At 40.2% G+C, this 12,312-nt stretch overlaps 1 protein-coding gene across 2 annotated transcripts in view; it reads left to right on the forward strand.

The window, feature by feature from the left end:
- The window catches only part of KIAA2026 (KIAA2026 ortholog), a 91,438-nt gene that overhangs the window by 49,411 nt on the left and 29,715 nt on the right, over positions 1–12,312 (forward strand). For both annotated transcript variants that reach the window (XM_019555027.1, XM_019555029.1), the window contains 2 exons: positions 5,624–5,700; positions 10,338–10,427. In XM_019555027.1, coding sequence (XP_019410572.1) covers positions 5,624–5,700; positions 10,338–10,427 — 167 coding nt within the window. The remainder of the gene's footprint in view (positions 1–5,623; positions 5,701–10,337; positions 10,428–12,312) is intronic.

A 12,312-nucleotide genomic window follows, 5' to 3' on the forward strand; every position in this document is an offset into this window, starting at 1 on the left:
TTTATGACTGTTCGACCTCGTCATCCCTTGGGGCGCTCTAGTGAACAAACGTTCCCTCAGATCCTGGTGGTCACCCCTGATAAACTTATAGGTGGCCATCAGATCACCTCTCAGTCTGCATTTTTTCAGGCTCTCAGCCAGTTGTCGTAAGGCCTGTTTTCCTGACCTCTGATCATGCTCTTCTCTGGACTCTCTCAAGTTCTCCACATCCTTTTTGAACTGTGGAGCCCCAAACTGGACACAATACTCCAGCTGCGGCCTCACCAAGGCTGAGTACAGGGGGAGAAGGACATCCTGGGATTTGCTTGAGAAGCATCTATGGATGATTTTAAAAAAAGAATGGGAAGCTCAGCTGCAGTTATTAATCTGCAAAGGCTGTGGCAAATACTGCTATTATCATGCTTTACATGTGCATTTAGGGAGATAAAAAGCAATTGGCCCCATGTTTACACTGTTGGTCCCACTAAAAAAAAAAAATGGCTGATCAGACATAAAAATTAGCAGATTTGTGACAAAATTGTTGCTTTTTCAAGCAGCAGCTGCTTTGTCATTGGAAGCTCTTTCCACTGCAAGTGTAACATTATTGTAGATCTGAGAGGGTCCTGGTAATCCACAGTCCATCACTCTCTTTCGCTTCTTCCAAGAGGGCAGGGGGAGCTCCACCTGCTGGCTTTGCCACTGGCCCTTGCCCAGTGTTCTGATTGCTGACCTGGGGCAGCAGCTATTGCTGCAAGTGCGTACTGGTTCGTTACAGTGGGGGAAGGGGCAGGGAGTATGCTTTGTCTCTCCCTCACCTGTATTACAGGTGGCTGAGGGCTATCAGAAGAGTAGATTCAAGCTCTTCTCCAAAAAATGTAGTTGACATCCAGAGTATGAGGGCTTAAAGATTTCTTGTTTTAACCCTGTGACAACAATACAGAGTAAAGGAAAGCGCTTACTAACAGTTATAGTGGAGGCAGGCAAAGCCCAGTTGGCAGTAGACTCCATTTCCCAGCAGCCTCTGCCCATGTGGCTGGGACTGGTTTCCATGGAGACCCCAGCAGTAGCCTCACTGTGATAGCGCAGGGCTGGGGTTTTCGTGGAGACCAGCCCCAGCAGCGCTGGCAGGGCATGTGGCAGGGTGGGCAGCTGCTCTGGGGTTGGGCTGGGATCTTGCAGCAGTGACAGCATGGTCCAGAGTTGGGGCAGAGCCATGATCTGCATCCTGCCTGCTCCAGGCAGGAATGTGCAGGCAGCGGCTCTTTCCCGGCTCCTTGCAGCGCATGACAGTGCGGTCTGGAGCCAGGGCAGAGCCACAGTTTGCTCCCTGGACACCTCTGCGCAGACTGCAGATTGGGGTTCAGTCCCAGCTCTGGACCATGTTAAAAATCATAGAAATCACAGAATTATGTTGTCACCACCAAGATCCCAGCCCAGCCCTGGAACAGTACTACGGCTTGCCAGCGTTGCTGGGGCCAGTCTCCATGGAAACCCCGGCCCTATGCTCTCAGCTCAGCTGCTACTGGGGTCTCCATGGAAACTGGCTCCAGCCATGTGGGCAGGGGTTGCTGGGAAATGGAGCCACCATTTTGCCCACTCCTAAGTTAAATCCTAAAGCCCACAGATTTTACTAGTGCATATTGTGGCAGGCCAGTAGGGGGCGCTCCTGCATTGAGCCATCCACTTCACTGTGCCTGACCACCTTCTAGGCTCCGAGTGCCTCCCTGGGGGTGCCTCATGTCTGTCTGACCCCCTTCCTGGAGCACACCCGCTAGCCTGGGGGGTAACACTGCCACCACCCAGGTCTGAGCTTTATTCTGGCTCTGTGCACCCTGGGAAACGCAGACCTAGTAGCCCTCGAGGGTACTTGACTCACTTAAAGCACTTGGGGGTGCTTCTTTTAGTCGGAAGCACAAGTAGTGGTTTCCCTTAGTCAGCCGAACAAAGAGGACCCCAAGGCATAATCTAGACCCACTCCCAATAAGACTCCCATGCTAGGTACAAAGGAGAACTTTATTGGTTACAAGCGGTAGGGTTGCAATAGGGTACAGGGTAGAGCAATATCAGAGAAATCCCATAGAGCAAACTGGCATGGCTGGGCAGCCTTTGATCATGCATCTGAGTTACTGCAAGCTATATATCTAGTTAGATCTCAGGTAGCCTACTCACAAGTATCATCCAGAGACAGGTAGAGATTCCCGAGGCAAGCAGTTCCTTGATTATGAGTTTTGAGAGAGAGAGCGAGCAAGTTTCAGATGGTCCAGCTTCTCTCTGTCTCTGTCCCTGTCTCTCTCTCTCTCTCTCTTCCCCCCCACCCCCATAGCTGCTACGCCTTCCTCCTGGGCAGTCCTTTACTTATCTAGCCTTTATCACCTCATTTACCCGGTCCAGTGGAGGCCAGCACCTGTTGGCTGTCAGCCAACCAATTTGAAATGCATCACTAATTGCTGGGCAGACTGGCAGTCTGTAGCTCCCCAGGTAGCCCAAGCCCCTCACCCTGGTATGTGATGCCAGTCACGTAGGCAGAGGGAGCAGGTTTCCCCCTCCCTCAGGAATGTATCTAGCTCAGGTTACCTAAAGAGATATGGTAAGGTGTGTACCCTTTGTAGGGCCCATCTTAACTAAATTGTCACAGAGCAGAGTTTTTGGGGAGAAATAGAGGTGGCCTTCTGCCACACTTATTACCAGGGTTTTGTATGTGGAGCTTGATGGACCAGATGGACCAGATGTAGAGAGAGAGAACTGGATCTGACAAGATGAATATTGGATTAGTTCAGATCACTTCATTTAGCATTTCAGGATTAACCCCATGGTACACAAAGCCTAGGAATAAATAGGTAAAAGCCACCTGGAGGGTGGGTCTAAGTGTAAGGGCTGTCTGGGATCTTTCTACCCAACAAAAACCAATCATCTTGGAAATTTACACAGAGACTGACAAGGGCAATGTGTTGATAGTTGTTTATATTTCAATGGTATTGACATGCTGCTTGTTTATAAAAACATATGAAAGTGCTCCACTTATCCATATCTATCTTATCCATATATTTGTTATCTTTCTCAAATAGAAATTTATCCTTAACGATGTTCGGTTCATGAGTTGTCATAATGCCCAGATTTTGTCAGATTGCTAAGAGAGTTTACATTTGAAACAAAGGCCTAAAGGATAAACCCAATAAACCACAGATCTGGATATCAGCAAGTTAATTTTGAAACCAGACAAACTGCAATATCTCTCTTGTATCTTCAAAACTGAAAGAATGGGCTTTGCATATTTCTGCGCGTTGTCACCATTTCTGACACTCCTTTAATATAAAATTTCTCTGTATTCTAGCCAGTTGTTCTGTGATTAAAAATATAGTAAATGTGAAAACATCCATGGCACTTTTTAAATTAAAATATAATAAATAATCTTACTGATGTTTCAGAAAGCATAAAACAATTAGAGTAATGCTAAACTTAGGTTATTCAATTCTATTAGTTCTTTTCTATCTAGGTATATCAGATATCTTTTCATGCTTTTGTTTGACCTTTCATATTCAAATGCTGTTTTTGTTTTGAGTATAAATGATAATGCTTGAATAATATGGTCTAGCTTTTGGCTATTTTTGCAGTTTGGGTGTGCTTGCTGAGTACTAAGCACCCTTAACAGGTCACACTCAATATTTCACAGAATTAGCCTTAGAATCACTTCAAGGGTGATTCTCCAACTTCCCGCTATTCCACTGCCTTCTTTGTTTCTTTTGAGATTTAGGTTAAATCTACTTTGCTGTGAATTAAAATTTACCTCCCAAAGTCACTTTTCACTGCAAAAGTAAGCCTGGAGATGCTGTACATGTCATGCAGCTGCCAAGATGGGTGTTGCTGCCTCACCCAGACTGTCTCCAGGGGTGTCACTTCCTGGACATTTTCTGTTCCCAGGAGGACTTGCTTAATGTCATTCGTGAGTTGTCCGTGACTCAGGAAAGATCTCTTTCTTCATTTCTGTCTTCCAAAAACAGGGTGCACGTTTTATTTGGTGGTATGAGAAAATATGGTATTTTTCTTATCTGTTTTAGTTGCAGCAGCATTTTTTGTGAAGATCAAAGCATCGTAGCTATTGAAAGTAGTTCTGCCCTTGCATCTTTTGTTAATTGGTCACCCTAGCTATCTAGTAGTAGACCTACAGCTTCCTTGGTCTCTCCTTTCTGTCCATTGTATTTTATTCTTTCCATCTCTTCTTGTGCCATTTAACTTCCCTTGCCAGATGTAACTCATTTTTACCTTTGCTTTCCTGATTTTATTCCTGCAAGTTCTTGCTATTTCTTGGTATGCTTCCTTCCATTGCCCACATCTTTTTTTTCCATTTGATTTTGATGCAGAATCTTAAGAATCTCCTATGTAGTCGCATTGGTTTCCTGCTGTCCTTATGTTTCCATCATGTCAGAATAGGTCCTTCTTTGCCCTTCACAGCATAAGGCATATCTTTGTATTTCTGGTATAAGTCATCCAGAATGCTAAACCAGTTTATCAAAGCAGATATAAAATATAATAGTGCAAAAATTAATGCCGTTTTAATCCCGTCTTTAAAAACCCTAAATTTGCACCCCAGGCAAGTGAGTGAGAAGTACATGCACATTTTTAATCCTTACTTCAGTTGATCCAGATTAGAAAAGAGGAAAACATAATGTATTTATTTATTTAAAATTTTGGTGGTAAGATTTTTGTGTGTGTTTAATATTATGCAGATGTTTATACTGCTTGGAGGTTTGGATTACCAGTAATAGTTTTGGCAGAGGTGAATTAACAGAATGCAAATAAAGAGGCCAAAGGTAAAATTGTGTAGTTTATTCTGTGGTTGTAAAAAAAATAAATGAATTTCATAACTGTCTTGCCCATACATATATGCAGATATGTTATTTGTATTTATTCATAACTCTTTTGTTACGCTGAAGAGTCGTAAGGAGCAATAACACTGATTAGTTCATGGAGTAAGCTGATTTCCTTTAAGGCAAGAAGGAATTTTTCATCCATATTATCATGTTTCATAATTGGGCGGGAAGTATATTGTGGGGGAGGGGTTTGCTTTATTATAAAGCATTATGTTTTGGCCATTGCTAGAGTCAGACTTCTGGACTAAACAGAGCAGTGATCTGTTCCAGTGTGTAAGCTTTAGCGTATGTATTGGGGGGATTTATAAAAATCACTTGTGTTTTGTGAGTGCACATTCATACAGTATATCAAAGGGCTCAGACTTTAGTCTGTGGTTCACTGTTTGGAAACTAGCAGCAGAGAAAAATTTCTACAGGTAAGTTTTTTTTTACCTGTCAAGTTTCTGTTCTGGTTTAAGTTTGGGGGTTTTTTCCTCTTTTTCAGAATGGTAGCGTGAATGTTCTTGTAATTTATAACAATATCTTAGTTTTCACTTGGTTAATTTTGAGATAGCAAGGTTGTTGTTTTTTTCTTTTAAAAAAAGGCTGCCTCCTACCATATACTTCTAGTTTAATGTTTGCTTTTGCTGAATTGGGTTCTGATTCATCATGTTTACGTGATTTGCCATGAGCCATCTGTTGGTTATAATTTAACTTTCAAGGCTGTTCGTAATTTCGTTTTATTAACTAAGTGCTATAAACAGTATCATGAAGCTTTTCTCTTTTAATCTTACAAGGAAAAAAATCCATATCTAAAAAAGCAATCACAAAGAAGAGGAAAGCTGTTACTAAGTCTGCTGTACCAGAATTTCAGGTAAATATCTTAATTTTTGTTTCAAATACTTAAAATCTAAATGTTTTTGGAGTGTGTATTTTCTGTATTTTGTTGCCTGAGACCCCAGGAAATATACTTTCAATTAAGAAAAGTTTAATTTCTTTATTCCCCCCAGATAAGCAGACCCAAAATTTTAATGTGATAGCATTTTCAATCATGTAAATTTTACTTTTTGATTGTTGGTAAGTGTCTTAATGTTTATCATGTATTGCTTTGCATAATGTTGCATAGTTCTACTTAAGCAGTGTTGCCAGTTCTCATGACTTTTGGCATTGTTCTTAAAGCCTGCGCTTCAGGAACATGAAAAACGTAGCTCTTTCTTTTGTATATATTTATATTTATGTACCTATGTAAAAAAAAGAACTCTTTTCACGTTTCCAAGGCATAGACTTTAAAAACAATGCCAACAATCATAAGAGTCAGAAATACTGCTTAAGTGAGCTCATGTATCAGTTAAAAATAAATAAATTCAGAACATCCTTTGAAACATTAACTGCAATAGAAGTTGCAGGTAGTACTGTAAATATTAACAAATACAGTTTTCAAGGATAATATTAATTTTATTTTATGTGACATGTGACTTTGCACATCTTTATTTGGGAAACCTACCTTGATTTACTTATGTACCTGAAAAATGCTGGTGTCGTGCAACTTTTTTTGTTTGTTTTAACTTTTCCCTTTTATCAGTACGTGAACTTTAGACCAGAGAGCACCTGGAGAATACTAATTGTAATTAGCAGGTTGTTTTGGGGTATTTTTTGCTCTCGCAGTGCAAATCCTTGAGTCTTTCTATTTATAGATGATTTCTATATGAATGTTGGCTTGGATTGGAGTACTGTGATTATAAAAATACCTTTCTGTACTTTTAACTTAAGTGGTCTTATTCCAAACATTAAGGCCTTACCTAAATTCCAGCTGTTCTGCAAAATGTACAGATCGAACTAATTTTGCCTGATAATGTACTGTTCCAGAAAGTGCCAGAAGTAGAATTTCTAACCAGTAATACCTAAAGGCTGTCTACATGTAGTATATCACTACCCCAATCTAAACACCTTTTGTTGACATTGCTTCTGGTTTTAAGAGCTAGAGTTGCTACTGTATTTTGGGGGAGCAAAGGGACATTGAAAAAGGAGAGGGGAAGGAAAGTATGTAAAGCATGCCACAAAATTATATTTTCTCATCATATCCATATTCATTTAAAATCATAAATAATTACAAGATAATTTTTACATGCTAAAACTAATAAAAACTGTAGTGGTTAGTCCAGCAATGTGGACAGGGTAGGCAAGGCATAGCTTCATTAAATGCTTTATTGTGAATCTTTTCCAACCAATATAAAGTTTTAGATTATTTTTAGCTAAATGTAAAGCTGCCAGCTGCAGCCCAGTTGCGTTAAGTGCATTTTTCCATATAGATTTATAGTAATTCAGGACTCTTGTTCAAGCACACATTCACATGAGTGAGTTCATAGTGGAAATAATACAGTACTATATCGGGATAAATAGTGGGATTTCAGATGCTCTCCTGACACTCCCTGCTGTACATATACAGATAGCTAAGTCCATTTAAACATATCTATAACATTTCTTTGGAATAATAGAATTTGAATTTAATGAGAACTTCAGGTCTCTTCTTTTAGTGCAAGAACATGGACAAAGAGAGAGTTTTAGAATCAGATTGCAATCTTTACAAACAAACTTACCTTTGAAGCCTAAATTAAAGCTTAGAATCTTTCTCAGGAAGTGCTTTTTCTATACGAGGTACAAAAAAACAGCAATATAGAACAATATAGAAAACCTGAGATTTTACAGTTTATAATGCACATAATTGTACATACATTTATTTATTGATCTTTAAATTATCAAGATAAATGTTAATTGTTATTTAAAAAGTAAATTCATACAGGTCGAACAAACTAGTATAACACATCTTGTCAAACTACATAATCACCCTGCTGCCCAAATATAACGTGGTATAGATTGTCATAATTTGATAGTGGTGGAGTGATGATGTAGCCATGATGGTCCAGGAAGTATGTAAAAAGAAATTATTTTTGTGGGTTATATCTTTTATTGAAATTACTTTTTTTAGTTATTGGTTTTTCCTCAGACTTGAAGAATGCACTACATTCAAAAGCTTGTCTATATCTATCCCAGCCATGCAGTTGGTCTACAGAAAGGTGTCATACAAAACTTTTATCTCTTAACATCTTATGATAACATGTGGTGAAAATATTTTAGGTAGTTCTCATATCAGGAAGGAAAGCTGTGTAGAGAAACAGCTTGAAAAAATATATTTCCCAGTTCTTCTGCTCTCCCTTCACAGTTTTAACAGTAGAGGCTCCTGAAATCTTAAGTGTTTAAAAAAATTACTGCTAAACATCTTTATGCATAGTTGAAAAGAATAAAGAACAAACTAAATCTTTTCAAATCAGTGTACATGGAGATTTACTTGATTTGCCATCATAATTTTTCATGAAGTTGAGAATTGTGAGTCTTCTTGTTAGTTCCAAATAAATTTCATATTTATCTTTTTCTGAATTGATGCAGTACTTCTTTTATTAGCTATTCACTCAGAACTTATTTTAAAACAATAGTTTTGAGAGCAGAGTGGTCGGGGAAATACCTTAAATTGCTTTTAACTTAGTAAGAATGCATCAAAGTAAAATGTAATTATGTAATGGACATTTTACAGTATGAAAATTGAAAAGGTCTGTCTTTGAAAGAAGGTACTTTTATATGTCCTAAATCATGAGTTTAGAAAATATCTAATGCACATATTGAAAAAAAAAAAACCCTACCAGGAGTCATAAATTCATTACCCTTCTGTGCTTATGCATGACAGTTTCTTAGAGCAGGGGTTCTCAAACTTTGTGATACTGCAACCCTGAGTACTGGATGGAGGTGGCAGGGGATGGGAAGCTCGCATGCGGCAGCCGCCATTGCCATCCACCACTCCGTGCCGCCACTATGCACCACTTCCCTGTGCTGCCTCATGTACCCCCTGGGAAGTTTGTGGCCCCTTGTTAAGTTGCTCGCAACCCCCCGGGAGGGTCGTGACCCGCAGTTTGAGAACCCTGTTTTAAAGAAATTACAATAATATGTTACTAAACAGGAAGGAGACTTTCACCTGTCTCATGTAAATAAAATATGATAATCTTCTATGACATGTTTTTCTTGTTAGAGAGAGAGCGAGCATTTTATTGTAAACACATAAAACCAGCTCTTCACTGCTTGGCTTCACTGAAAGCAGATTTGGGTTTATGCCAGCCAAGGATCTGTTTCTTAAGTAATGTAGAATTCAAAACAGAGAGAAAATCTGATTTTGTTCTTTTTTTTACAGAGGATAGCAAGAATATAATAACGGTCAGTTGTTACTTACACAGGCAGCCTTCTTTTATATTAATAGTCCTCAACTGAGTGGGTAAAAATTGTGCTTGTGATAAAGGATATGCATGATGAGCCCCTGTTGTTTTTTTTTTCCCCTCCCAAGGATCTGTACAAAAGTTTCTTTTCTGTTGCATTGAAGTGGGGTTCCTCCATGGTACCATTTTCCGTCTTTTGAATGTCCTTGAGCTCTGAGGATAGAGGGGCTGCCTATCCCTGCAGACAGTGCTTGGGAGCAGCAGTTGCAATGGAGCTTTACTGAGGGTAGCTGAAGTCATTTCTGGAGCCTTTTCCATAGGATGGAATAGAATTTGCTCCTTCTGCCTTCTTAAGTATAATGGGAGGTTATTGGCAAGGGGATTTCTGTAGAGATGTCTTCCCCAAAATTGTCCTTCTGAAGGTTTTACTACATAGCTGGTTGATTTAGGCCTGTGTTTTTACATGAAAAGAAACTGAGCATTAAAAATGTTAAATGGCCGGAGGGTTGGGGGGAGCATGGGGTGTGGCACATGACATCACTGAAGCATATGGCTGCCTGAAGCTAGAGCTCCAGTGGGCAGATGGCACAATCCGTAAACATTTCTGGATTAAATTTATCCTACTAGTTTATCAGTTTTTCTTCCCAAGCTCACCTTTTAAAGGTGTTTGACACAATGGTAGTGTTAACGTGACGTCATTCCTTAAAGAACTGTTTTGCACAGCATGCTCAAAGTATTCAGAGGCACATTTATGTTATCTGTCATTCTGCACTGCTAATTTGTCTTTAAAAAAGTGCCTTGATTTCAAATTGGGCACTGACAGGTGGGATCCACTAGATATCTAAGAATATATAAAGGAAAAACCATCAGTATCAAATTCAGTTTCTCCACTCATGTATAAACTTAAAAACTAAAATCTAATAAGATTTCTGTCTTTAAAAAATTCAGGTTATGAGTGCTTTTTTATAAAATATATTTAAACATGGACCGTCCATAACCTGAAATTTTTTGAGAAAGAAAGAAATTTATTAGATTTTAGTCTTTAAGCAGTATACAGGTGGAAAAGTGAACCTGATATATAAAACTTGATATATATATAAAAACACAGAACTCCTAAATGTATATATAAATTTCTATAGTAAAGAGATCAAGTAATAATATTAAGCATTAGTACTTCTAGATGAGTCGTTTTTAACTTCAGTATGTTATTAAATGACTTGTTATCAAGTGTGTTTTGTCTGTTTGCTTTTAGCTTATTTGCACTAATCTTGATGAACTCAGGGATTTAATCACAAAAATCGAGAATGAACTCAAAGATCTGGAGAACGTTAAAAAGAAATCGGTATGTTCTGTTAAAAAAATTTCTTTTTTGTATGAGAATGAAAGCGTTCCAGTTGTTTTCTGAGGCCTGTGAACTGTAAGAATTTGTACAGAAATCTGTAAAGTTAGGTATTTGGAAAGATTATATTCATATTTATTTCTAACATATCCTTATGTTACTGTTTGGTCAACAATAACTCTAAGAAGACAGTTCAGTAACTAATAGTTACCTTTGAGAATTTTTACATGCTTTTGACCCAGTAAACTTTTCGTGGTGATAATAATTTAGGTGAGTGGATTAATTTCTGCTAATTCTGTGAGCACATTTTTGTGGCCAAATTCTGAACCTAGATTCGTTTGTAGTGTGGAACTGTCTCATCTATATGATGCTGCTCAATTTGACAAGTCGTACATGTAATTCCATTATTTCTCTTGAGCTCCGTGATGTCCAGTTCCTTTTACTCTTCAGACATTTAAAAAAAAATGAATAAAAAGCAATCTTAATGTCATTTCTTGTATTTTGCTCTATCACTGCATTTTCTCATATAGCACACACTCCTAAGTAAGATACACACTTTGTTTTGGAGAGACGCACTAGACAAAACTTGTTTTTTTTTTTCATTCTGTCTTCTGTATTTAATAAATCAGATGCTTGAAAGTTACTTCAAGAGATGCAGTTCTTTACCATCCTTCTAGCTGGCTTTCCAGTGGAGCTTGAGATATAAGCTTCTGCCTAGCATTCATTGTGTTACTTGCAAGACAGTGTAGCTGAGAAGTCAAGATAAGACCCATCAAAACATAGGATCCAGCATGTTTTGAGTGCAGTAGTAGGGAAGAAGGAGATCTTCCCACCAACAAGGTGAATATTTTTTTAAAAGCAGAAGTGGTGTAACTTGTTTGTTATCTTACCTCTCTGCTATGGACAGCTTTGTAGTACTTTTTCCTCTTCTTCTTTCTACCTTTCCATAGAAGTTCCATCTCCAACAGCTTAGCAGGATGGACTTTATAGAAATGTCAGAAAAATGCCTAAGAATGTGAAATGATTTGGGAGACGTCTGCATAGTTTCCCTGCTGAACCCAGGACCACAAAGTGGCACCAGATTCTGGCAGTTGTAGAGAATGGTTGAAGATGTTTCCTCTGGCATCTCTAAGCAAATACTGGAGGATGCCAGGGAGGGCATTGAATAGAGCAGTGGTGGTCAACTGGAGGTATGTGTACCTGTAAGGGTACTTAAAAAGGTCATAGGGGGTACACAGAACTCTGCGTGTGTGTACGCAGCTGCAACACAGTTGCAGTGCAGCATGCAGATGGCCAGAAGCTCAGCCTGGCCACGTGGGGAGCAGCTGGGTCCAGCTGGTAAGTTTGTTGTGGGGTCAGGGAGTGGCGCTGGGGCAGCAGCTGCCTAGATGGGGTGGGGCATGGGACTGAGCCGCGCAAGGTGGCTCCCACTGCTACATGCACCATGGAAGGGGATGGGGAGTGTGTGCCCCCAGATCTGTGTGTGGGCTGGGCTGGGCTGGGGCCATGCTGGGGTCTTCCTGGTGGTGGGGGTCTGGGCTGCACTCAGGGCTGGAGGCAGCAACCCTGGGAGAAGGGTCGCGGGGGCTCCAGCAAATTCTGGAGTGGCTGCAGGCCCAACCCCCCGACTAACCAATAGCCCTGCTCCCATAGGCTCCCGTGGTGAGGAAGGGAGCCTGCAGCTCTGTCTCATGTTCTGCCCTGGCTGGGCAATGCCCTTCCCTGCTCCAGCCCGAGCCCCACTCCCTCCCTCACTGTGGGTGCCTACAGGAGTGGGGCAATGGCAGGGGAGGGGGCTGCAACCACTCCAGAATTTGCCATAGCCTCCAACTCCCCTCCCAGTGCCACCAGCACCTGCCTCAAGTGCAGGACTGAGCCGCCCTCCCCC

The sequence above is a fragment of the Crocodylus porosus genome, unplaced genomic scaffold (assembly GCF_001723895.1).
Source record: "Crocodylus porosus isolate Cpor-Errol unplaced genomic scaffold, CroPor_comp1, whole genome shotgun sequence".
In the NCBI taxonomy this organism is placed as follows: Eukaryota; Metazoa; Chordata; order Crocodylia; family Crocodylidae; genus Crocodylus; species Crocodylus porosus.